This window comes from Populus alba, chromosome 5 (genome assembly GCF_005239225.2).
Source record: "Populus alba chromosome 5, ASM523922v2, whole genome shotgun sequence".
Taxonomy (NCBI): domain Eukaryota; kingdom Viridiplantae; phylum Streptophyta; class Magnoliopsida; order Malpighiales; family Salicaceae; genus Populus; species Populus alba.
Window position 1 is genome coordinate 21,178,239 of NC_133288.1, and position 25,938 is coordinate 21,204,176.

At 34.6% G+C, this 25,938-nt stretch overlaps 4 protein-coding genes across 4 annotated transcripts; 2 read left to right on the top strand and 2 right to left on the bottom strand.

Annotated features, from left to right (window-relative positions):
* Positions 1 to 209: 209 nt before the first annotated feature.
* Positions 210 to 3,136, bottom strand: LOC118062132 (protein RER1B). Its single transcript, XM_035075819.2, has 4 exons — positions 2,945 to 3,136; positions 2,115 to 2,486; positions 717 to 897; positions 210 to 544 (listed from the first exon to the last, which is right to left on the bottom strand). Exons 2-4 carry the CDS (start codon positions 2,462 to 2,464, stop codon positions 491 to 493), a joined length of 585 nt encoding a protein of 194 aa, XP_034931710.1. The 5' UTR covers positions 2,465 to 2,486; positions 2,945 to 3,136; the 3' UTR covers positions 210 to 490.
* A 1,076-nt stretch (positions 3,137 to 4,212) lies between these two features.
* On the top strand, positions 4,213 to 7,027 carry LOC118062131 (gamma carbonic anhydrase 1, mitochondrial). Its single transcript, XM_035075818.2, has 5 exons — positions 4,213 to 4,404; positions 5,554 to 5,697; positions 5,878 to 6,003; positions 6,096 to 6,247; positions 6,604 to 7,027. The coding sequence occupies exons 1-5, from the start codon at positions 4,290 to 4,292 to the stop codon at positions 6,880 to 6,882; spliced, it is 816 nt and encodes a 271-aa protein (XP_034931709.1). The 5' UTR covers positions 4,213 to 4,289; the 3' UTR covers positions 6,883 to 7,027.
* Positions 7,028 to 13,697: 6,670 nt separating this feature from the next.
* Positions 13,698 to 16,943, top strand: LOC118062128 (uncharacterized). Its single transcript, XM_035075816.2, has 8 exons — positions 13,698 to 13,945; positions 14,382 to 14,645; positions 14,781 to 14,852; positions 14,990 to 15,028; positions 15,350 to 15,457; positions 15,692 to 15,789; positions 15,918 to 16,029; positions 16,333 to 16,943. The coding sequence occupies exons 1-8, from the start codon at positions 13,778 to 13,780 to the stop codon at positions 16,579 to 16,581; spliced, it is 1,110 nt and encodes a 369-aa protein (XP_034931707.1). The 5' UTR covers positions 13,698 to 13,777; the 3' UTR covers positions 16,582 to 16,943.
* Positions 16,944 to 17,587: 644 nt separating this feature from the next.
* On the bottom strand, positions 17,588 to 20,387 carry LOC118062130 (proteasome subunit alpha type-1-A). Its single transcript, XM_035075817.2, has 2 exons — positions 19,905 to 20,387; positions 17,588 to 18,335 (listed from the first exon to the last, which is right to left on the bottom strand). Exons 1-2 carry the CDS (start codon positions 20,253 to 20,255, stop codon positions 17,841 to 17,843), a joined length of 846 nt encoding a protein of 281 aa, XP_034931708.1. The 5' UTR covers positions 20,256 to 20,387; the 3' UTR covers positions 17,588 to 17,840.
* Positions 20,388 to 25,938: the final 5,551 nt, after the last annotated feature.

Genomic DNA, 25,938 nt, shown 5'->3' on the forward strand with positions numbered 1-25,938 from the left:
AGGAGGTGCGAAGTAGTAATTTGAAAATTTTACAATTTTGGACTCGTAGATATAAACTGTAGTCACGAATCAAATATATGTATCCGAAGTATGTACCTGAACTCCAACCAGGCTTCGATATTGGTCTAGAATCATACAAGTGGGATTGCTCTATCAATGTACAGCTCAAACATCAATTTACACAAAATGACAGTTTAGACTCCTTCAAATAGTAAACAAAATAGGGTGGTGTGGCTCATAATCTGCTCAATTTTATTCATTACAAAAATAGAATACCAGTAGAAGGATTCTAAAGTATGAAAGCACATCTCCAGTAAACGTAGAAAACATGTGAATCCAATGCATGCTAGTGGCTACAACTTAAATACAAGACAAAATGAAATTTTCAACACCTATGTTTTAGTTTTGCTTATGCATTTGAAATTGACAGGCAAACCTTCGTAAAAATAGAAAGGCACGAAATTTGGAAGGCTGCAGGACATGTCATAGCTTAGTCCCTCATCAAGCCACTGCTGCTTGCACCAGACTTCTTCCTGCCATACCTCTGCAAAAACATAGGGAAAGGAGTTGCTGCATTTTAGCTAGAAAAGAAAAGGAAACACCCAGAATTTCAAACCACCAATCGAATTACCATCACGGAAAGAGAACATAAAAGAGAGTGAAATAAGAGAGGGTGGGGGCAGGATGGTTACTAGAAAACTCTCCAAAGCTCATACCTGCTTTCCTCTGCTGAATGGAACATATTTGTATTTGATCATGTGCATGATTTGGCGCTTCATTGTGAGGACAAACAGAACAATCCAATAGCAGAGTAATATGGGCCAGAAAACAGGGACATCAAATACAGAGAAGAAGGTCATAAGGAAGGCCACACAAAAAGCCTTGGTGATGGCGTACCTGAAACCAGAACCAAAATATCAACTCATTTTTGGTCTCTAGAATTCTTAGAAAATAAACATATGATCAGAGTACACATTGTGAAGTGGATTCTGTAACACCTTACAATGGGGCATTGTCAGAAGTAATGATGTTAGGCAGACAAATGAATCTTCTTCGTGACTTGCAAGATTTAGGCCCACAAGCCACTAAAGCCTACGAACAACATTATCCTTTTGTTATTAAGTAACCTATGATGTCTGTTGTTAAAGCTCTATGTCATCTTTCTTCGTCAACTTGCACACTCAGCTTGTCCCATGCCAATGGGATTCTAAAAAAAACTATTTTAGAGCCTCTTAGCAATAGTTTCTAGTTCCACAGGCGGTGTGATTTTGAAAGCCTAAGAGCATAACTTGTTAACAGAACCTGTTTTCCTATAAAGTTCCCTTCTAATGCCAGATCTTAACAGTATAAATACTGACTGAAAATAACCTGATGCCAAAGTATAATTTTAGCCAACAACGGCTGGCAAACAAAGATGTTAATACAGATCCATAGCCTCAAACATATTTTGGCAATGTGTGAAACGGCAAGCTTGAAAGTTGGCTCAGTCCTTGTTTTTATTGTTAACAAACTGGTTTCAATCCACTAAAATGCAAAACGGATTGTCCACATCCACACCATGTGTTAATACCCTTTTGAAGTTCTTATCTCATACAGCATGCATATTACAGGTGTAGAAATCATGAGGCATTAAGGAAACCAACGCCATGAAACATGAATGCATGCCTCTGAAATTATAGCTGACATGAACAAGCCAGCAAAATGCAATGCGCTAAATCTCTATGGAAAACGGGGTATTCTTCTATCAAATTTCCTACCACACCGACAGATGAAAACAACACCTCAGGTTTAACTTTTAGATTTGCTCTTTTTAGTCTAAACAGTATTTCTGATAACTTATGCTTCAATAATTAAAATTGACAATAGCAATCCTCGTAACCAAAACCCATGCAGGTGCAAAAAATCGACTCCTGCTTAATAGGATAACTAAAGCCCATGGACAAATAGAAAATTTAGTGAAAACTAGTAAAAGCAAAAACACCAAAAACAGGCTGGAGTACAAAGAGCATGGAAAATCAATTGCATAATCTACTCAGGCATTACACCAAAGCACAAGCTAACATACCAAAACAGGCAAAATCATCTACCAAGTTACAAAAGAAATTCTTGGTTACCAGAACTTAAACTCAGGAAGGCGCCGGATAAAGGGCTTGAACTCATCCGATCCTTTAGTTGGCAAAGAAGCGTCATCCGAAACTTCAAGTTCAGGATCAACCTTGGGTGACAGAAACCCAATCAACAAATTCAAGATATAAATTCCAAGACCATACGAGATGATGTAAAACCCTTGAACAAAGTAAGCACGCAACACATAAATTGCTGCAACCGCAAGAGTTCCCAGCCACCTCTCTGTCGGGTGAGGTGTGGATCGGTCCAGATAGAACTGGAATGCCCGAGAGAAATCATTTCTCCACTTCGCAAGAGGTGCCACCACATTGGCAGCATCACCACCATTTCCTTCCATCAGTTATTATATTCTATTTCTCCTGCACATCCAAAAACCAATAACCAATCAAACATTTGACAAATCGGCATCAATCAGGGCTCAAGCTCATGAATTATCTTGAATTTAACCAGTTCAGTTATTTTCTCCTGCCTGTGTTTTGAAAACCAAAACAACACAACTTTAATAACCAAAAAGAAAATCAATATTCGCTAAATTTCTTTCTTTTTTTTAAATTTGTAGGTAAATTATACTTTATAAATACACTCGTGTACGACATGAACAAATCAAATATCAGGCAAAAAAAAAAAAAATCAATCAAGGCTCAATGAATAAAATAATACAATAGCTCAACATTTCCTTTTGCATGCTTTCCAGAAAACCAAAAGAACTTAAGCAAAGAAAATTAAGAACCGCTGAGATTTTATTTAAATTGAGTAAGTGAATTACTATAAATAAACATGATAATAGCGTACAGAAAAAGAAATCTTGAAAGCTAACCTCTTGAGAGCTAGGGTCTTGAAACGCAACAAGGATCCGATTAGGGATGATGATCTATGTATGTTGAGGCGATCGCTGATTCTGTTTACCTCTCTTTCTCTGGATTTTTTTTTTGGCAGGAAATTCGTAGCTTAAAGTGCGTTTAGCACCTGACCGATGAGGTTCTCTCCTGCGGGTTAAAGGCGCGCTCTGAATTAATCCATCAAAACGTGCCCTTTCCATGTCGTTTTAGCCTTTAGGGTACCTTCGGTATAACTATTTACGGGTCGGATCAGGCTTGTATGGGCCTGGATGTGGCCAGACCAGGACCAGAGCGTACGGGCTATCCAGGCTAACAATAAAGCCCAGTACCAGTCCTATCTTCAGTAGACATGAGGATGAAAAGAAAAACTGTAACATCGTTTTGTGACTTGCGTAAATGTTTTCAGATGGGTTGGTCTAGCTTACAAGCTTGAGCTAGGCTCTTTCCGTGGTCGAGATGGGTTGCAGCAACGAGCATCCGTACGAGGGGAAGAGGTCCAAGGCCAGGCTTAAAAGTCCTTTAGGCTTGGAGTGCCCAAAAAAGTCCTTTTTTATTATTATTATTATTTAGCATTTTTCACTGACATTATGCTTAAATAAAAAGAAATTCGGTTAAGCAATTGGGCTTTGCTCATGGCACCAAAGTGCTGGCACTGCTAAATCTCTCTGTTTTAGATCTAACAGTGTCAAAATTAGACGATCGGGTGGATGCATGCTCCAAAATTCTTGGCAACCATTAGAGATGACTTTTAAAAGGAGAAAGTACTGTGCTGGACATTCACCAAATGATTTTGATTCATGAAACTGTTAAATCTTACACTCGTTTGTTTTACATTTGATCCAAGTGATGATAAAGGAACTGCACAAATTTATTTGTATTTTCTCAGGAGTAATTAATGTTAAAAATAACATATTATACAACTATATTTAATAAATTAATTTTTTTATTTAAATGGGTTTTTATATGATTTTAAGATTTTCATATCTTAATAATTAAATAATTATGGTTTCAAATATTATTAGTCAGATCTTCTCTTTTAATTAAAATTAATTAATAATATAAAATAACGTATCAAAAAATAATATAAATAATATTTTACATCATCCAATGTTGGATTTTTGAGAGCAAAACTGTTCCACGATGCCAGGGACCCTTTGGTAATTCGACCATGGTTGAAAACCCAATCTTGCCCTCCAATTCTCTGGGATATTCCACCTTACCCTCACAGTATCAATTCTTAAAATCCCCACAGACCACACTGAGCTAAAATTTCTCTTTACTCTCGCAGTCAAAGAAAACACCAGTTGATCAAAGGAGTTGGAGATGGGGACCCTAGGCAGAGCTATATACACCGTCGGATTCTGGGTTCGCGAGACCGGCCAAGCTCTTGATCGTCTCGGATGCCGCCTCCAAGGCAACTATTACTTCCAAGAACAACGTAAGTAAGCTTATCATTTCTTTAAACCCTAGATCCTAATTAAATCTCTTTATAGCTTCATTTTCCCTAATTAGATCATAGCGTTAATTATCACAGCTCGCATTTGTAATGCGAGTTTATCTGCGTGTTTTCTGTTTGTGAATTAGCGTAGATAATTATGTAACCGGAGTTAGTTTGCCAATTAGGTATGCTTGGGGAAATAATTTATGTGTTGGATTAATCATTGTGAATGTGAACATTCGGTAGAATTGATGGTGAAATTTCAGATAATAATATTTGTTCCCCATGGTTGAACCACGATTTTAGCCTCAGGTGGACTTATTATTGATGAGGGTATTTTAGCTTTCTTGTAGTGGAGCAATAGAATTTGAGATTGTGATTGTTGAAGATGCTCGTCTCATGAGATGATAGGTGCAATCAGTTTTAATTGATAGGGTTTCGAGAGTTTTCCTTATCAAATTAGGAATTTCTAATTTTCTAATATTATAACTGAATCAATTCTCTGTCTTGAACTAATTACGGTTAACAGCGTGAATCCTTATACATTATGGCCAAAAAATGTTCTTAGTTTAGCAATTACTATGATTTTCCATCCACCTCTTCTTTGCTCTTGTTGCTTGGATGAAATCACTGCTCCAAACCAATGCTTATAATTTTAAGTTTCACGTGCTTGAACTATACGGAAAGTTTATAGTACACCCAGGGAATTATGAGTAGGAGGTTGCTATGAATTGGATTGTTTTATGAAATTCTATGAAGTACAATGGGGGTGCTCAAGTTTGGAAGATAGCTCTTTGATGCACACGGACCACCCTCATGAATATACCATGTGTTCAAGATTGGTTTAGGCATTTTAGTTCTCATGCTCAGTATCATCAGCCATCAAGTCTATTTGTGTCTATTAACTACATGCTTCGCAGTCCATCTCTCACTTCTTTTCATCAGCTCCTTATATGTGTGTCAACTAAACCAGTAGATGTGGTTGGGCATGATAATAATGCTTTTCACAGGCCTGTTTAATTTACCTTTTTTTGCCATTCTTTTACTGCTTTCCATTATGCTTCGTATTATAAACATTATGGAATATAATTTGGGTTATGCTGTTCTAGCTTGTATTCAGCCATACATTAATTATGTCATCTGTTTTAGTGTCCAGGCATCGAACTCTAATGAACATATTTGACAAGGCTCCTGTTGTTGATAAGGATGCATTTGTGGCGCCTGGTGCCTCTGTCATTGGGGATGTTCTAGTTGGAAGAGGATCATCCATTTGGTATGGATGTGTTTTGAGAGGTAAGATTTTATACAACTTGTTGCAGTATGTTTGATGCTTCTAATATAGAGTTTCCCCTTGAATATGCTCGAGTGCATGTAATTTTAAATTTATCTGGAAGAAAGTGGGTTTTAGCTTGTTTTTGGATTTTGCAAATAATCTTAAAGTGTTTTTTTTTTTTTTGGTTTGGGGGGGGATAGGTGATGTGAACAGCATCAGTGTTGGATCTGGAACTAATATACAAGACAACTCCCTTGTGCATGTGGCAAAATCTAATCTAAGTGGGAAGGTGCTACCAACTATCATAGGGGACAATGTTACTGTAGGTGAGCACTATGATGAAGGTTATGTGTTTGATTTTTACCAATTAGCGATGCTTTCAAAATCTGTTCTATCCATTAAAATATGAACTGGGCAGGTCACAGTGCTGTTTTGCATGGATGTACTGTTGAGGATGAGGCTTTTGTTGGCATGGGAGCAACACTTCTTGATGGTGTTGTTGTTGAGAAACATGCCATGGTTGCTGCTGGAGCCCTTGTGAGACAGAACACAAGGATCCCTACTGGAGAGGTATGTCGGCTAACTCTCTCTCTCTCTCTAAAAATACAAAGGTACTTTTTTCCTGGGTTTTTTAATTGGTGGCTGTTCATTTCCAATAAGATGCATCAAGGATATTTCCATCTATATTTGTAGAGATGGCCTGTTCTTATTATACACTTGAAACTTTTTAACAATTGGATATGTAAATGAGAAGAATAAACTTCCAAATTTGGCTTATTCTCAAAAGTATTGAATGTTATGGTACAGTTTGATGTCAAACAGATAAGTGTGCAGAAATGCCTTTGTCATACTGCTTATGTGAATCTTTGTAATACATGCTAAAAGCAGGCAGAAACACCAGCTTCAGTTGTTTGTAATGTATGCAGGTATGGGGAGGCAATCCTGCAAAGTTTTTGAGGAAGCTAACTGATGAAGAGATAGCCTTTATTTCTCAGTCAGCCACCAATTACTCGAACCTTGCACAAGTTCATGCAGCTGAGAATGCTAAGCCTTTTGATGAGATTGAGTTTGAGAAGGTTCTTCGCAAGAAGTTTGCGAAGAAAGATGAGGAGTATGACTCTATGCTGGGTGTTGTACGTGAACTCCCCCCTGAACTTATTCTTCCAAACAATGTCCTACCAGATAAAGAACCTAAGGCAAAATGAGCATTTTCTTGAGTTATTGTTTTGTAGAATTCAAATCTTGGGGCTTGTGTTTCAAGGATTATTTGTTGTTATTGCAAATACGTGAAGAAGGGATCACTTTCTTTCCTAATAATACAAGACATGTTAGCGTAGAATTTTGTTTCCATTTTAGCTTCTAGCTCTGCTTTTCATGTGGTTGTTCAGGCTCTCGTTTCTTCCATGGGAGAAACTAATGCCATAAAGCAGCATGTACCATGATGTTTCCTGTTCCTTGTACCTAAGATATTCGATTTCAATATGATTTTGTTGATCCCTGTGATATAAAATCATTTTGGGGGTTGAAATAACTAGTAAGTTCATGTTGGCAAAACTCTTTTGTGTCTGCATGTCATATTCTGGAGACTGTTCTTGGAACTTGTAACCAAAGAAGAAATATAGAAAGTAGAAGCAATGGTCCAGATATTCTCCAGAATAGAATGTTATAGCGTTGAATCAACAACAGGATATGGCAAAGCTATACGATCCATGCGACGGTGTGTGTGGAAGAGAGCAATGATTCTGCTGTGAATGAGTGGTGCTTCTGCTTGTGCAAAAGATAACCCATCACTCTGCCGTTGGGTGGTATGGTTGCTTGCCCGTTTCTATTGGCACGGTAGCAAGCATGAGTCGAAAATGTCATTCAGCTGGGGAGTAGGATGCAAGTTGCACGCACTAAATTCGCCAATTTTTTTTATTATTATTAATAAGAGTGTTTGGATCAGCTTACATGTATTTCAATTAATCCCACGAGCCCTGGAGATAATGAACATATAAGCTTCCAGTGGACCTGAGGTTTGTGAGACTCGAACTGGTAATTTCTAAGGAGCAAATCTAGAGCAAGATAAACTATATTGTCCGGGTTTTTACCAATCATTTCTTAACTAGATGCGTTAGTGCATTATTTTCCTCCTTATTCATTCAGTTTTCTTCGTCAATGACATTATGAAAAATATTTTTTGATATCTTTGAACCTTGATTAGAAATGATGCGCCACTGGCCCATTTGTATGCTTTGATGTGTGAAGTGATGCGTTCTCCGTTGATGTTAAGTGCGGGGAATAGACCAGGAGGATGGGTTTTTATTTGGTTTTCGAAATGCTTAACGAGTAGGGTTGAGGAGCCAATTATATTGGGCGGGCGAGGTATGTTCTGAGCTGGGCCGGGGCATGTTGTTGGATCAAGTGACGTTATTATCATTTGCCCTGTCATTGGTAGTCTTTCAACCTTCTGTGTTTGTTCTCTCTTGAATTCGTGGCAAACGGTTTTCACTGTTTCTTGTTGAGCGCCTCACACAGTTCTCGAACTTGCACTTTTCATTTTGCCCTATCAAACGTTGTTCTAATGTTTCAGCAGTTGATTTGGCAACTTGTGAGGGTAAAGCTAACCCATGTGCCCAGACACCTATGCCAACTCTAAGCAAGTTTGGGGAATTGCCGCATTTTCAGGGAGATCTCAGAAGTGGTGGGCCATCCTTTAATGGCTATTTGGGGTTTGATCAAAGATATAATGGGAGCTGGACTCCATGAGAAGCTTGATACTTTGATTTGTAATGGATGTTGTGGGATGGAAATGCTCCCCTTTATATTGGATGAAATTAAATAGAGGTGGATGTAGGAACGGCAATCACGTCTAAGTAGCTGTGGAAGGATTGATTAGGGATTGTATGGTTCTTGGATTAAAGGTTTTGCTATTAACAGGGGATTTAGACTTTAGTTCATGTTCAGTTATGGGCGGTGAATATAAGGTTAGAGCTGACTTGGTTTTTGAACTTTCATAAAATTATTTTAGAATCTGATTCTTTGATAGTGGTGGGTCCAATCTTGAAACAATTCATAAAAATCGATGCTAACTTTGCATTAATTAAGGCTTGAGAAGCTCTAAATAGAAACTGACTAAGTTCAAGTGAAACATATTTACAAGGAAGCGAATGTTGCTGCTAATTGGCTAACTAACTTTGACCTTTCTAGGCATTCATTTTCTAAGAAGGATTTAAGTTTAAAAATAATTATTTTCAATTTACTTTAGTTTTATTAAAAAAAAAAATTAAATCAGTTTTTTTTAAAAAAAAACGAAACCAGTTTTGATTCGATTATTTTAGAATAAAAACCGGTTTCAAATCGACATATGTTCAGTTTGGCTCAGTTTTTTAATTTAACTTGGTTTTTTCTGGTTTGGCTCGGTTTTTTTTTTTTGTTGGCTTAGTTTTTGTTAGGTTGACTTTTTTTTTTAGTTTCAAACTTATAAAACCGAACCGATCAGTTTTTTAAAAATTCTAATATGTTTAATCAGATTTTTTTTAATTATTATTATTTTTATTTAATTAATTTTTTAGTTTTTTTACTCATCTTTAAATTCAACTATTAATAGTCATGATTAGAACGGTAATCTCTCATTTAATTTAATTTTAGGCTTTAGTCCCTATTTATACCAAAAATAGGCGTGATTAGAGTTGTTTAAGCAAGTTTAGAGATGCAATTACTTCAACAATAGGCGTGATTAGAGTTGTTTAAGCAAATGTGTTTTGTGCTAATCGGAATCTGAGAAGGCCAAGGATGCAATTCTCCGTGATTTAAGCCGCCTTCAAGTTGAGAAAGACAGGAGAGGTCGTCCATCTAATCATGTACCAATCCAGAATCTCCAGTATGATTTGTTCCTGATCCCTTGTTGGGTTTTTTTCCTCTAGTCTTTCCTCTACACGCCTCCTTTGTTATGTTTCTGCGCCATTGAAGGGGTAAAATTGAAGTCTTCCAAGGTCTGGTCCAGTGATTCATCGCAGCAAAAAGACATTAACTTCTGATGCTCGGGATTTTTTATACCGCCACCCCCTTTATTCCTCCCTGTTTACGTACAGGGCATTCATTGCAAATCATGGAGGCCATGTTACTTTTATTTTCCTATTATAAACAATATCGTAGTGGTTGCAGCTTTCTGATTGTGCTAGTGGGTGTCTGATTATATATAGGATTTTACGCTCTCATCAATCACCGTTATAGACCTTAGCCATAGGGGGAGGCGTGTAGGGGAACATCCATCTTACGAGGAATACTGATCGGGGACAATTTAGTTATTTATTTTTTAAAACATAGTGAAAATACTTTATTGTTCTTAAAAGCTAAAAAAAAAACCCTTCTATACAGGGTTTTTGTGTGTTTTTATTTATTTATTTATACGGTAAAATGATGTTATTACCTTTTAAGACTAAAAAGAAATTGATATTGCAAGGAGGGTTTTTTTTTTGTATAATATATTTTTTTCAATAAAATGACATTTAACTCTTGACTTTCAAAAAATTCTAAGGCTGGCTTGGGAGGATGTTTTGGTATTTATAGCATGGTTTTCTATAATATTCATGTGCTACTGGGGCATGTTTAGTATTTTTTATTATTGAAATATTAATAAATCAAATAAAAAGTATGATCGAGTGTTATACATTCTCCTGCGTTTCAACGCCCCATGCACCATTCTAGAGATGCAAGGAAAGTATTATGATCATAAAAAACTTTTGATCATCATCTCATCCCACATGTAAGGTGGAGACGATCTCATCCCACATGTAAGGTGGAGACGATATTGTTGGAGTGGCATGTGTAGTTAGGATGACGATGGTTCAGTAGTTATGAAGTTTTCTCCTCACCCCCTTTTTTTATCTTTCATAAACTTTGATATTCGTGTTGAGCATTTAAAAATTCAGTTTTGTTCTCAAGTTTGTATTTATTTTGAATTTGATCCTCAATTTGATATTCATATCGAGTTTTTTTTTTTACTTTTATCATTTGATACAAGATTATTGGACTTTGAATTTTATGATTTTTTTTAAAAAAAATTATATAATTATTTGTATCTCATAATCTAGAAAATATATTGGTAAAATTGACCTATATTGACTTTATTGTCATCTAGATATTTTTATTTATTTTATAACATATTAACCCATCCTGTAATGTAGAGTCACCACTTTAGTTCCTTATCCATGGGATTACCTTTGATATCTATCATTTACGAGCTTCCTGAGCCAAAAGGAAAGGTAGGGAAAAAAACAACGAGCAGTAGCATGTGTGAACAAAATAAAGTACCGGAATCCATAAATTCAGATTAAAAGAAGGTTGTTTTGTGTTTTTTTAAATTTATCTGGAAGAAAGTGGGTTTTAGCTTGTTAGTTACTGAAAATACATTAAAATAATATATTTTTATTTTTTAAAATTGATTTTTAATATTAATATATTAAAATAATTTGAAAATATTAAAAAAATAATATTTTTTTAAATACAATTTTTTTAAAAAAAGCGTGATGCTCGGCTCTTGGCTTTTGGGTTCCCTGGCAAATTTATTTGAAAGTGACTGATCCGACAGGATTTCTGCCGCGCTGAATGGTCAGTGGCTCGCGCTTGCTCTTGTCAGGTTATCTTTAGCCTACGCGTATTGGTAGTGTGCCCCAATTATTCTGGACTTCTTCTCATCTGTTCGGCGAATTGATTAGAAACAAATAAAATTAATATTAACTAAATACGTCTATAGAGCGTGGGTTCGAGCCACACTAACATATGTTGTTTATGTTTTTTTTTTAAATAAAAAATACAAAAAATGTGACGGATGACTTCGAGCAATGCTGACAACGCCATGTTTTTTTTGGGCGATCAATGAGTTGTGATGCGTGTATTTTTCTCTAAAAAACATTTCACTCGCTCCTTGTGAAATGAAAAAAACGTTCGGTTCTAGCGCGTGGGACTGCCTCGCTTGGGATTTTGTGTAACACACCCATGTCTCCTTTCTTGTTGTTTTTTCATTATTCTTTATTTATTTTTTTATTTGATATTAAATTAATTATGAAATATATTTTATTTTTTTATTATATAATAAAATTAAAAATAATAATTTAACTGGCTAACTCGAGTAAATATTTTTTTTTCTAGACCTACATGGTCAACAAGATCACACTAAATTAATTCTTATGTAATTTAATTTAAATATATAATATATAATATAAATAAAAAGTTAAATTAAAAATTTTCAAGTTTAAATTATTATAAAATAATGTTGAAAAGCTTTTGAATATGCTTCTTATTTTTTTACATTTAAATTGTTTTAGTTCAAGACGCAACGATAATGCAGAAATAAAAGTCCGAAATCATTGTAAATTCCTTTTATTTTCCGGCGAGTCGGTGACAATTCCAAACTCCTTTCACTGTGAGAAAGGAACTGTCTTGGTCGTGACACTGAGTTTGTTTAAAAATATGATAGTAATTGTTTTTAAAGTGTTTTGTTTGAAAATATATTAACATATATATATATATATATATATTAAAATAAATTAAAAATATCAAAAAATATTAATTTAAAATAAATAAAAACATTTATTTAAAAAAAAAAACGTTTTTTAAAATCAATCTCAATCACGGACAGAATTTATCTTTTTCAGAGTGAGATTTACTGTTTGGTGTGGTTGCTATTTTTACCAAAAACACATGTTTAAATCGGGCATGAAATAAGTGTTATTTTTCACATGGTACAATTTTTAACGTGGCATGTGCATGCATACATGCATAAGTTCAAGTTCGTTTTTTTAAAGAAAATTAGCCGCATTAAATGAAATTTTCAACAAAAATAAATACAAATTTTTTTAAAATTATTGAATTGAGATGAAATTCTACCACCACCTTAATTTTATAATTCATCAACTCATTATAATTAATTAGATGAAAATGTCTAAATTGGGCTAAAAAGTTACTAGTTAAAAAATTTCTTCTTCTTTCTAGTTATTTTCAAGTCTTTTTATGTGATTTTAATTTGATTTGGTTTTAATTAACTTAGATTATTTTAGCCATATTTAAACAATTCGGTAACTTATTTTTAAAGCATAGACTATTTGGATTGTACATGCTAATTATTTTAAAAAACTAAAATTATAATTTTTAAGACTTGAAAGATCTTAATTTTATATCTCTCTATCATGCATACATGCTCGAACCAATTTTAAATCCAAATAATTCCATGAGCCTCAGATAGTGAGCCATTTATTCATTTTTAAGAATACTAATATATTATGCCTGTAGGAGGACAAGGGCCACAATTTAAAGCTATCTCGGAATATTGCTACTCGGCAATCGGCATCCCTCGGTCCAAAACCTACCCCGGTCCCACCCACCAACTCACCCACCGCACCCTTCCAAAGACACGGCCCTCATTGATACTCCATTAATACTAATATTTGCATTAATACCAATATTTGCATGAGGTTACTAATTGAGCCCTTGATACTAACTTATAATCATATTATTCGATCCTTGTGCTCTTGATATTTTCTCAATGTACTCTATTTAAAGAATGTGTTTTAATATGGTCCTTTTGTACAATTTACTATTAATTCTTGACATGTAAAATAAAAAGGGCATTTGTCTAGCATACAAAGTGTGTTAAAAGGGGGGGGTTTATGACTTTGTTTCTAGGTTTTTTTAACTTGAAAAATATTAAATTAATATTCTTTTAGTGTTTTATGATAGTTTTAATGCATTGATGTTAAAAATAAAAATATCTGAAAAAATTCATCTCAATACATTTCTAGCAAAAACATTATTTTAAAAAATATCTTGTAATACAATACTAAATAATACGAAATGCATCATGTTGAAAGTAATAGTAATGTGTACGAGAATCAGATGGAGGAAAGGATAATAAAAAAGAGTAGAGGGTCTACACTAAGAAAACTCTATATTACAGGGACCAAATGCTATATCCTTAAAAAAGAGGGTTTCCTAATGTAATTGGAGCACAGAAGCAAATCTAATTCTAGGAGTGTATAAATAGAGAGTGAGGATTCTGAGGTGAGAGGGCAAAGGAAGGCTCTAGGGGTGATTGCTGCTAATCAGAAAAACCTCGCCAAGATGGGAGCCGGAGCCTTGCCTAGGAATGACGAGATTGCTGCTGCTGCTGCTGTCTCTTCTCATCCTCTCATACTTGGTCTCCAGCCAGCAGCTCTCGTCGACCACGTGGCACCTGTTGATTGGTCTTTGCTTGACCAAATCCCTGGTGACCGTGGTGGCTCAATGCCTGTACTCTCTCTTTCTTCAATCTCCTAATTTTTTAACTTGATTTTGGATTCTCATTGTTTTATTGGCCTTAATTTTGTCCTTTCTAGCTTGTATCGTGTACAATTCTGTACTTTTTATAAAAAAGATTGCATCTTTTCTCGATTTGTGTCCATGGCCTTTTGGCTTTTGATGTATTTTGTGTGTCTGATTCTGTCTTTGTTTTTTCAATTTAATCTACGTTACCACTAGACACATTCAGGGGGTTTAGATCAATTTTCTCAATGAGTATTTTTGCTAGCAGTTTCTCCTTACTTGAAGTAAGACTCCTTTTCAGTACATTAACCAACTCACATTAGTCTTTTCCTTGTGTTAGTAATATTGGTAAAAAAAGGATAGTGATGTTGTTGTTAGTTGTGTGATTAATGGGGATTTACTATTTGTGTTTTGGATTGTGTAGGTTGCAATTGAAGAGCTTGACCGTATACTAGAAGAGGTGAAAGCACATAAGCTTGCTTCGCCTGATGAATTATCTCCTATGAAGACCATGGCTGGCGGCAGCGTAGCAAATACTATTAGAGGACTGAGTGCAGGCTTTGGAGTCTCTTGTGGGATTATTGGGGCCTGTGGGGATGATGAGCAAGGCAAGTTATTTGTGAGTAATATGAGCTTTAGTAGAGTGAATCTTTCGAGATTGAGGATGAAGCGGGGACACACAGCTCAGGTGATCGTGATTTTTTTTTTTTTTATTAAAACCAAAATAACTATTGGTATTTTTTAGTTTATTTTATGTTTTACCAGTGTGATTCAATTCCGGAAAACTAAAATCTAAATCTTGTTTGTAACTATTTTCTGGCAGTGCATTTGCATGGTTGATGAATTAGCCAATCGTACAATGCGACCCTGTCTCTCAAGTGCTGTCAAAATTCAGGTGCATTATTCTTTTACTTCTTTTGCAATTCTTTTTTTGTTCAAGTTTTGGGTGGTTGTCAATTTGGAGGGTTGACTCAGCCTTTTTATCTAGATGAGGCTTTTTCTAACCATTTGTATATTTTGTTTTCTTTTCAGGCTGATGAATTGACCAAGGAGGATTTTAAAGGCTCCAAGGTTAGGCATCTCACTTTTAGTCGTTGATCAATTCCACCCATCACTTTGCTTTTCTTGTTTTTATTTTTTACCTGTCATTTTTAGGTTTTCATGACGGTTCAGTTTTCCACAATTCTATGTAGAAATTGGACTAAAACTGAACTCCAAATATGAAATATTTAGACAAGTTGTTTGAAGAATTTTTTTTGCATAAAACTGCTGTCTCATATTTAAGATAAACTCGTACCTGCACACTTGATCTGTTGTTTCAATTGGTTGCTCTTGAAATATCTTGAAACTTAATTGACTGGAGACTAAGTTGCTATTATATCTTTATTACAGTGGTTGGTGCTGAGATATGCAATATTCAATTTGGATGTTATTGAAGCAGCTATTCGGATTGCAAAGCAAGAGGGTCTTCTTGTCTCATTGGATTTAGCCAGTTTTGAGGTATAATCTCTACAAATTTATGCACAATCATTTAGCTCCAATCAATGGAATGGTTCATTTTGGTTTAAAAATAACTATAGTATCCAAAATAATCAATGAAGTGGTCATTAACATTGTGTATTAAAACAGCTTTTATATCCTTGCAACAAATGTTGTTTCGTAGTTGATATGAATTTCAGTGAATTATAATGTAATTTATGGTGTGGACCTATTAACTTGTTTGCTTCTGGCCAGATGGTTCGAAACTTTAGATCATCTCTTCAACAGTTACTGGAGTCTGGGAACATAGACCTCTGCTTTGCTAACGAGGATGAAGCAATGGAGTTGTTGAGGTAACCACCAGTTAGTTATGTTCTTCGCTTGATATGCTGAAGTTACTTCGTTGTAGAGTTTTGCATTTGCATTCTGGAATCTGTCCTAAACCTTTCTTTGGTTGCTGATTCTCTTAAAATGTCTGTAGGGGTGAACAAACTTCTGACCCTGAGGCTGCTGTGGAATTCTTGGCCAAACATTGCAAGTGGGCTGTTGTGACTTTAGGTGCTAATGGTTGCATTGCAAGGCATGGAAAAGAGGTTAGTATTGCCTCTTTGACTTGAGGCCTTTTCTTCTCACCAAAAGGTTAGCTCCGGGAAGAAGTTTTCCCAATCGCTCAAAAATTTGCAGCTGTGACCTTCTCATAAATTGTTAGGCTCTGCCTTTATGGACCTTAAAAATATCAGACTTGCTGCTGTATCAAGGGGAGCATTAGCTGAAAATGTTGTGGATGCTGCTCTCAGCTTCCATCTCCACCCGTTCTACACCGCACCATGTTATTTGCATTTTTCCTTTCGAGTCTATTACTACCGGCATTGTTCTAAAATTTCTCAACATGTCAGATTGTCCGAGTTCCAGCTATCGGGGAAGCAAAGGCTACTGATGCCACTGGAGCAGGAGATCTCTTTGCAGGTGGGTTTTTATATGGACTGGTCAAAGGACTGTCTTTGGAGGAATGCTGCAAAGCCGGTGCCTGTAGTGGTGGCTCTGTCATCCGTGCACTCGGGGGTGAGGTAACCCCAGAGAATTGGCAGTGGATGTATAAGCAGATGCAGATCAAGGGCCTCCCTCTTCCTGATAACCGCAATTGATGTCACGCCAATTATAGGATTGATCCCCCCCCCCCCCCCCCTTCAAGCACTGTAATTTTTCACCCTCTAAAGGGACAGGCAGCTGCTGTTGCACTTTGGGCTAATTTTATGAACCCAAGACAAACCATTTCTCCACGGACAGCACACCAACATAAGCGTTGTTGTCTCTAGATTCAATAGAGTTCGTTCTGAGAAACCTGGGTCTAACTGAGCTTTCTTATCCTCTTTATTTCTGCTGCATGTATTTAACAAAGACAGCATGGACAATGACAAGGACCTGGCTTTGAGCTGAGTACTTGCACTTTCTTATCACTAGACGCCAAAAAATCCAATTGCAATAGAATACGTAATGAGATTCATAATGTCGCTGTATAACGGATTTTTGAGTAACCCATAAAGCTTATAGCTTGCATAGGCAAATACGCATAACAGCGCAGCCTCGCTGTGTCTGTGTTGAGGTTGTGAAATTGAAGGGGCATATAATTATAGAATGACAACAAAGCCTTGAAGTTTGAAGGATCAATATTTGTTTTTGATCAAGTAAAATATTAATCGGACCTAATGCTGTGGAGTAAGATGAGAATCGGAAAAGGAAAAAAAAAAAAAAAGAGAAGAGGCAGATGAAAGAACAGAAAGGGCCCTTTCTGGTTTTACCAAAAGCAGCTCTGAAAATGCTTTCAAGTTTCAAGGAGTCACCTTTCACTTTTCTGAATCAGTGGAAACAAAAGGTACAGATTTTTAGGTTACAAAAGAGACAAAGCCCAAAAATTACCCACATAAACTGGGCCAGAGAGAGGATATAATAATCCCAGTCTTCCCAAAATTATTCGTGACGAGCCACCAGCTCCCTTGCATCAACTTCAAGAGGATCCATCAATGGCCTGCTCTATTCAACGTGATTGGGTAGCTTTTTTCAAATTGATTCAATTTGAAAATAAAATATCATGAAGTGTGTGGTGTGGGAAATAGTCACTTCAAAGTGAATTCTCAATAGATAACATTAATATATGGAAACAAATTTCATAACAGGTACGGGGAAAAAAGGGGACACTGAGTTTGAGATCATAAATCACGGATAAGCTCGCCAAAGGCTAGCATAAAATATGTTTGCACAAGTGAAGCAAAGTAAATTCCATAGAAAAGAGAATCCAACAAAAAAATGTTTTCCATGGCGTCTTTCATTTTTGAATAAATTCGGAAAGCACAAGCTAGAAAACATCATCTAAAGACTAGGGCAGAGAAGCAGCTTGTTTCTTGCATCATATTTCCATTGGAGCCGCACCCTCATCAGCAGCAGCAGCAGCACCCTCATCACCAGTAGCACCCCCCTCAGCAGCAGCATCCGGTTCGGCGGCAGCATCCGGTTCAGCAGCGGCAGCCTCTGTCTCACCCACAATCTCAAATGCATCAATCAACTTTTGGACGGTTTCCTGATCCAGTATATGGAATGCCTCATCAACTCCTAACACAGCAACAGTGCAGATAGAACTCTTGAGTGTTTCTCCTTGTAAGGTTTCTCTGACTGCAATGAGAGCATCCTTGATTAAATCATCCCTTGAAGAGTCAGAAAAATTCTGAAATCTGCGTTCCAGGTATGTCTTTGCAGCTTGTGAACGGGATCCTATTGCAAAGGCCTGGTATTCAAAGTAGTTCCCACTGGGACAATTGTAATAGAGGTGAGCTCCAGATTCATCAGTGCCACCTACCAGCAGACCAACACCATAAGGTCGTTTCCAAGAACGTTGGGTACAGACCTGCCACTCAGATATGTATAACAACTACAGATGAGTAGAGCACTGGTAGAATAGCATGGAAATATTGATACATTATTTTATGATCAAACACTGGAAAGAGAATATAGCAACCCAGATTATAATTATATTGCATAGTAAAGCTACAATACACTTGATTTGACCATGATGCATTCAGTGAAAGATCAAACAATCATCCATTCCTTACATAAGTAAAGATTCACCTGTTGATCTAATGGGCAGATATAGAACTAAAATTAAATTTAACTCCAAAACAATGTCAAATCAAGTAAAACACTAACTACTATGGTACCATAATTATTATTTTTTATGAACATGATGCTGATATGCGTGTGTTTGTTGAAGATGACCTTCTACAAGGATGGTTTCATAAGTATTGACTTCTCCAAACTCATTTCGCTTGGTGGGCAAAGAAAATCTCCTTCAATTATTTATTTATTTTTTTAATTTTTTTTTTTTTTGGGGGGGGGGGGTTGGTTCACAAGTTGATACTCAATCCAAATTCCAAGATTTGAATGTTCAAAAACAAAAATCTGGGAAAATTAAGGCATGAATTTGTGTTGTGTGTCTTGACACGTGGAGAATGGTGGAGAAGGTGTCCCTTAAGTTGTACATATAGCTTATGAAACATCAGCTCAGCTTACCATGGCTAAAGGAAAATCCAAGTCATCAAAGCTTAGCTATGCAACCCTTAAGTAGGAACAAGTTGCTAAGGCTAATCATACATAACGCATATTGGGGATGAGCTTTAGATTTGTTGATACTTCAACAATAAAAATCATTCAGGTTTAACTTAAGAATAGCATCTCTTTGATTTTGTAAAACTCTCATAATGAGATGCCAGCTTCAGTTGCTGGTAGATTGTAATCATATCCACTATTACAAAATGGGTCAACATTGGAGGACTTTAATGCTCAAAAAGCATATGATATTAAAATACTTGAGACTATTGTGATTAGAGTATGTGATTACAAACAATACCCAAAAATCACAAACCAGAGAGCCCCTATCCAACATTCATTGAGGCGAAGATAAATGCCTCAAGAAAAAAAAAAATGCGACTAGACTTGAACTCATGTTGACATCTAGCAATATATGTCACTCTTAAGCCCCGTAGGAACTTCTCAAACATTGAAGCTCAATTTGTCATGGATCAGTTGACGTTCTTTAAAAAGCTACAAAACAGCGATCAATGAGAGCTCATTTCAGAGAAAACGCCAATTGCCAGCCAATTATTTAGCAACACAGAGGCACATTAAGCTTTCTGTAGTGCTAAAGAAAGCAGCTTGCACAGAGATTAATAACTATTGCCCTTTCTTCCTTTTCGCAATCTCTACCAGCTTAAATGCACTGGAAAAAGCTTCCTTTTTAGTTACAATATACCCAGAATTTAGAATTCAGAAAACCCCAATTTTTTTCCCAACTTCAGGTTCTAAAATCAACAATCACTCACTCAAATTAAACACACAACCAAATCCCTAAACCCCACGATCTAACAGATCAAACAAAACCTACAAAAACGTTAGGGCTTCTGAGATTAAGTAAACAAACCTGAGCCTTATCAGCGAGCTGAACGACAAGGCGACCAACAGGAAGCGGAGACTCGTAATTGAAACTGTAATTAATACATTCAGTTCGCATATACCGAGACAAAACACGGCCGTCGGCGGTGAGTCCAGCGATGGCGACACCGATGTGGTCATCGACTTTAAAAATCTTCTTCTGGTGAGAAGAGAGTTCGGAGTTAGCTTTGTTAACGCATGCGAGAACCACGTGAGACTTAGATCGGAGTCCAATCGCCGCCGAGCCTTGCTTCACTGCCTCCATCGCGTACTCTACCTGAAATAATCGACCGGCTGGACTCCATGTGGTAACGTCGGTGTCGTATTGATTCCTAAACATTGTTGTTGTTTTATGTTTTCGCTCTCTTCTCTTCGATTTGATGCGATGAAGTCTGGTCTTGCTGGAGTGTTTAGAAAGGTGTTTTCTTTATGGACAAGTTAGGAGCAGAAACTTGAGAGAGAGTTCAGTCGATGAGTCGAGGCGCTGTTCTTGCTGGGTTTTAATGGGCTCAACGTGTCGAGCCGGATAAGAGTTAAGTGGGAATCTGGGATTTGCAGCCCAGTATGAGTCCAATAGCCCAGAATGATTGGGCTCTTTATGTTTATCTTTTTTTTCAAGACGATAGTTTAAACGTAGTTCAAGTAAATATTTAATAAACAATTAATATGATATATGTATGTTTATATATTTTTTAAAATGCTTATATTTTATGTAGTTTTAAATAAACATAAAGGTTATTGTAACAAAAAAAAAATTCTTGTAACAAAAATAATTTCTAAACTAAGAGAAAAATAGTCAACACTGCTAATTTAATTTGTTTTTACATGTTTAATATTGTAGTGTATGAAGTTTTTTAAAAATACCTTTTGTTTTTAAAATATATTAAAATAATTTTTTTAATTTTTTTTAATCTTAATATTAACACATCAAAATAAAATAAAATAACACTTTTTTAAAATGCACTAGAACATAATTTCACGAAAAAAAAAAAAAAAAACAGTGCCCTGATGCAATTGGCAAAGTTGCCAGTTCCAAGTTTCCAACCCCATGAGGTTAGGGATTATTAAATGTTTGAGCCCTCAGTGGTCAGTCCTTTGAGACTACTGCACAGTGAAGTGAATACCAGCCCTTGAGGTATCCAGTGACAAGGCGAGCTATATTATTAAAGAACAGCCAAGAAATTGAAGCATCCAAGAGCTTTCAAGTCTCAGATTTCCCGAGAAAACCTCAGCATGTTGTTTTTATATTTTAAAAATATTTTTTAAAAAAATTAAATTTTATTTTATTTTTTAAATTAATATTTATTTTATGCTTTTATATAATTTTAATATGTTGATATTAAAAAATAACTTTTTAAAAATTAAAAAATATATATTATTTTAATATATTTTTAAATAAAAAATACTTTAAAAAAAACCATAAACATACTTTGGAGCACCATACCCGCTCAAAAGGTGAGCTTTTAAGAACTCTATCAGAAACCAGAGGCTGAAAGGGAAAGGAATGAGTTGGTAGTCACTCGAGTTAAAGCAGCGATGAGTCATCGATGCGAAGGGAAAGGAGGGAAACTAAAAAGCAGATGAACAAGTAGCCTTCTTTTCATGCTTTTGATCTTGATTTCTTTCGTGCTATTATTGCTTAAGATGCCCCTCAGATTTACCCAAAAAGTCGATTCTCCTCGAACTAAATCTACTTTATAAGATTCATCAGTCGGCAGATCAAGAAATATATCATGAGCAGCACTTGAAATTTTGACCCAGTGGTTGAAGGGATTTATTCTTTTCCTCTGCATCCTGGGTTTAAACCTCACCGTGCATGCTTGTCATCCCCGCGGTGCCTTACATGCTCACCGGGTTTGCAGGATGTTCAGTGAGCCGTGGGATTAATCGTGGTATACGCAAGCTGATCCGGACACCCGCATAAATAAATAAATAAAAAGAAATATATCATAAGGAAGCTGATCTAGACATTTTATATAAATAAATAAATAAAGAAATACATTACAATATTATAGCACTTCTTTTTCTTTATAATATCATGGATGTTCTGAGCTTTCACTCGTAAAGAAGAAAGCAAATCATGCCATTTTTCTAAATAATCGAACCAACCTTTTGTGTTTTTGTCACCATATATACTTGTGAAACCCGACGTGGCTACTTGGATAGATCAACCAAGTAATCATTGATTCGGAATTTAGTCTAAGTTAGATAAGCGAGTAAAACATAGAGTTAGAGCGTTTTGGTAATGTAAAAATGATTGCTTTTTAAATAATTTTTTATGTTGAAATGCATGTTAATGATTTTTTTTTATTTTTTTAAAAATTATTTTTGACATTAGCACATCAAAACAATCTAAAAAGTACAAACCATATTAAATTTTAGTAAAAAAAAAAATTAAATTTGATGGGAACACGATTTGCACCGCGTTCCAAACACTTTTTTAGTATGAGTATGAAAATATGGTTGTGATTGTTTTTTAAAGTGTTTTTAATTTAAAAAATATATAATAATATTTTTTTATTTTTAAAAATCAAAATATTAAAATAATTTAAAAATGTCAAAAACATATTAATTTTAAAAAAAAAATTAATTTTTTTTTTTTAAAACATTTCATATGATAGTTCTTTCTCTGCGGAGAGAACAGGTATCAAAACTTATCCACTGTAGAGACTAGGGATTTCTGTTCAAGCTACAATGTTCACAACATGTAAAAGTTCTGACTAGTTGGTACTGCTCACAAGTGATTCAACAGACTTTCCTATTTTCTATGCTGTGGTTGTCAGACCAAGTTGAAGAGCTTGCTTGTCTTTGTCTCTTGACAGTTTTTTTTTTTTTTATTATATATATATATATATATATTTTTTATTTAAATTATTTTTTAAAATTTTGGATTGTTTTGATTTATTATGTAAAAAATAATAAAAAATATTATTTTAATATATTTTTAAATAAAAATTATTTTAAAAAACAGTCAATATTTCAATGTGACATAAAAGTTAGCGTAACATTTTTTATTCAAATAAATTATTTTAATCCTCCTATAATATAGTTTAGTTGTTATTATATTTATTCATTTTATTTTAAAAAATTACAGTTTAGTAAACTGTAATTACATGTTTAGTAAATATAAAATTTAAAAATATAATGATTTAGAATGTAAATTATCATTCATCAATAAAAAAAAATTTTAAAATATAAACTATAATTTAAAAAAATATATAAAACAAATATAAAAAACAAAGATGGTAATTTTTTTATTTTTTTTGTCTCATTTTAAGTGATGGAACACCTTGCATCTCACTTGGGCTCTTAAAGAGAAAAGCCCACCATGCATGCAATGGTGGGAATAAAAAGACAAAAGGCAAAAAAAAAAAAAAAAAACAAATCCCTGCATATCGCAGTAGCATGGGAAAACACCCATTAAAAAAACAAAAGAATTCTGGATCTTTATTTCGTGGTGTCTTTTTTATAATGTTGATTTTCCAAAAAAAATAAAACAATAATAAAGACTGCCATCATTTTGTGGGCCCTAGTTGTAACTTGTAAGTTCATATCCCTTAGTCTTCCAATAATTAATTGTTGAAAAATGAGATCCAGATAACAGAGTAAAGCTATTCATAATTGGATGCTTTAAGTTAAATGATCAAAGATCTTGTCGATGTCTCGATCATATCAAGAAAGCAACAGTGGAATACCTATTATTTTTTATTATTTTTAATATTTATAAATATTATTTTTAAAAAATATATATTTTTAATATCAACAAATTTAAATTTTAAAATTTTAAAAAATTAAATTTTTTAAAACGCTCATAAACCCCGCATTCCTAAAAACACTAGAGATGCACAATGTTGTACATGAAAATAACAGCAGAATTATTTGTAAGCTTTCGCGTAATGATTGCTGGGTACTTGGATTTATTTCGAGACCCGGTAGGAGCCAGCCATGCGAAAGCTGTTGATCATTATAAGTTGATGTCCCTCGAGTTTTAGACACCAAGATTTAATGAATAACTAGCCAGTTCTTCTTTGATCTCGAAATTAATTGGACCACAGAGTATATGGCCCAGGAAAAATCACTTATCTATTTATGCAATGCTTATAAAACTTGAAAAAACTTTACAGGTCAACTTGGTATCTTATCAATTTATTTTAAACTGCTTTTTTATATTTTATTAATCTTAATCAATTTGTTTATATCTCATTTAATTTTATAAACTCTAAAGTTAATAATCATAAGTTTTCAATCATTATTATATTAATAACTACACGGTTTAAATATCAAATTATATATATATATATAAAACTTTTTAATTCTAATATCTTAGTATTGTACCATTTACTAATAGTTTTTTAAACCGTATTTTTTCTACTATTTGTAGCTGTGATTTATATTCTGGTCTGGTGGGTACCGAGTAATGTTGGTCTCGAGCTCCCTCCAACCCAATTGCTGTCACGTGAAACAGTGAAAGGACTGGGGAGGTCCCGAGTTTTGAATTCATCGAATGTAGTGGCTAGCATACACTGCCATTGTTGTTATAAATAGAACACGGGACGGACATGAGTTATGAAAATATCAACGTGCATGAATAATATTTAAAGAATGGCATTTATTTAATTAATTAACCTTGTTATTTAATGGTCAAATTTGCCAACAAACTTGATTGCTAAACTCTAGGCAGCCCATCTTGTCCCCGATCAAAAAGGGTTAGCGGTTAGCTTATTGGTTGATCGTAAATTGAAAAATTAAGCATCACAGACACCTGAACTGAAAGAAAAAGAATTCTGATGTTTGCTTCTAGCCTTCCGGGCCATGTTAACAAAAATCCGGCCATTTTCAGGTCATGGAATGACTCGAATCAATCAGAAAGAAATTGTTTTGATTTTTTAAATAAAATTAATATAGTTTTAATATTTTTTTTAATTAAAATTTAACATGAAATTAATCAAGTTATGGGTTGATTTTTCTAATTAATTGGATCAATTTCTAGGTTAATTTTTTTTTATGCTCGGCCTCCCTCGAAAAACAAATATACTAGTTTTCAACCTGAGATATGCTTAGCTAGGCTAAATTCATGATTATATTTTGGATTGGATTGTTTGTGATATCATAATATTGTTTGGGAATATGGTTGAACTGCATTTTTTTAAAAAAACTATATTTTTATTTTAAAAATTTTTTTAATTAATTTTATTATTGTTTTGATGTGTGAATATCAAAAACTAAAAAATATTATTTTAATATATTTTTAAATAAAAAATATTAAAAAAAATTATATCATAATTGGAAACACAACCGAAGCTTAAAAATGATATAAAAATCAACCTCGTCACCAAACTGGTTGGTTTCACGATTCTATCATCTCTGCAGCTGGATTATGAATGGTTTGTTCGCCAAAAAAAAGAACAAAAAATTATCAGAAAAAAACATTACCGCACAGAAATAGAGTTATTGTATTTACTTGCCCCGTGTTTGCCAATATCCGAGCAAAACAACGCGCCACATCACCACTCGAGACACAGCTGTAAAATATACGCGGGCACGGAAACTTTTACTTCCTAACATATCCTTGCTGTGTCTCCCAGAGTTCCTGATCTACCCCTACACATTACTATGTCGGTGTCATTGATTGGGCTAGCACATCACATAAAAAATACTTTCCACTGAGCGACAACACGTAAGTAATTGTTTTCTTGAGAATAACATAAAAGTTTTATATATGTGGTGTGTGTGTATGCATGTATGTATGTTTAGCAGTGAAGGATGTGATACAATCAACCTAGATCAGGTTAAACTTCCCTCTCTCTTTTTTTTTACAGGATGCATTGTCTATATTAATTAATAAGGAGAATTTTTTTTTTTTTTTGTGAATGATGGCTCTAATATGTAAATTAAAAAAATATAAAATATAAAAATATTATCAGCAGTCTAGCCAGTAATTTAATTTCTTTATCCTTGATTTGTCTATCTATTAATATATTCAAAAATATTTTCTTGCTTCCTTTTGTTCCTAGGAGATGGTA

Coding starts and splice junctions, on each gene's coding strand:
- LOC118062128 (XM_035075816.2), top strand. CDS start 13,778: ATGGGAGCCGGAGCCTTGCCTAGGAATGACGAGATTGCTGCTGCTGCT. Junction 13,946..14,381: donor ACCGTGGTGGCTCAATGCCT/GTACTCTCTCTT, acceptor TGGATTGTGTAG/GTTGCAATTGAAGAGCTTGA. Junction 14,853..14,989: donor CAAGTGCTGTCAAAATTCAG/GTGCATTATTCT, acceptor TTTTCTTTTCAG/GCTGATGAATTGACCAAGGA.
- LOC118062131 (XM_035075818.2), top strand. CDS start 4,290: ATGGGGACCCTAGGCAGAGCTATATACACCGTCGGATTCTGGGTTCGC. Junction 6,004..6,095: donor AGGGGACAATGTTACTGTAG/GTGAGCACTATG, acceptor TGAACTGGGCAG/GTCACAGTGCTGTTTTGCAT. Junction 6,248..6,603: donor CAAGGATCCCTACTGGAGAG/GTATGTCGGCTA, acceptor TAATGTATGCAG/GTATGGGGAGGCAATCCTGC.
- LOC118062132 (XM_035075819.2), bottom strand. CDS start 2,464: ATGGAAGGAAATGGTGGTGATGCTGCCAATGTGGTGGCACCTCTTGCG. Junction 898..2,114: donor CTTCCTGAGTTTAAGTTCTG/GTAACCAAGAAT, acceptor TTCTGGTTTCAG/GTACGCCATCACCAAGGCTT. Junction 545..716: donor CATTCAGCAGAGGAAAGCAG/GTATGAGCTTTG, acceptor ATGTTTTTGCAG/AGGTATGGCAGGAAGAAGTC.
- LOC118062130 (XM_035075817.2), bottom strand. CDS start 20,255: ATGTTTAGGAATCAATACGACACCGACGTTACCACATGGAGTCCAGCC. Junction 18,336..19,904: donor AGCTCGCTGATAAGGCTCAG/GTTTGTTTACTT, acceptor TCTGAGTGGCAG/GTCTGTACCCAACGTTCTTG.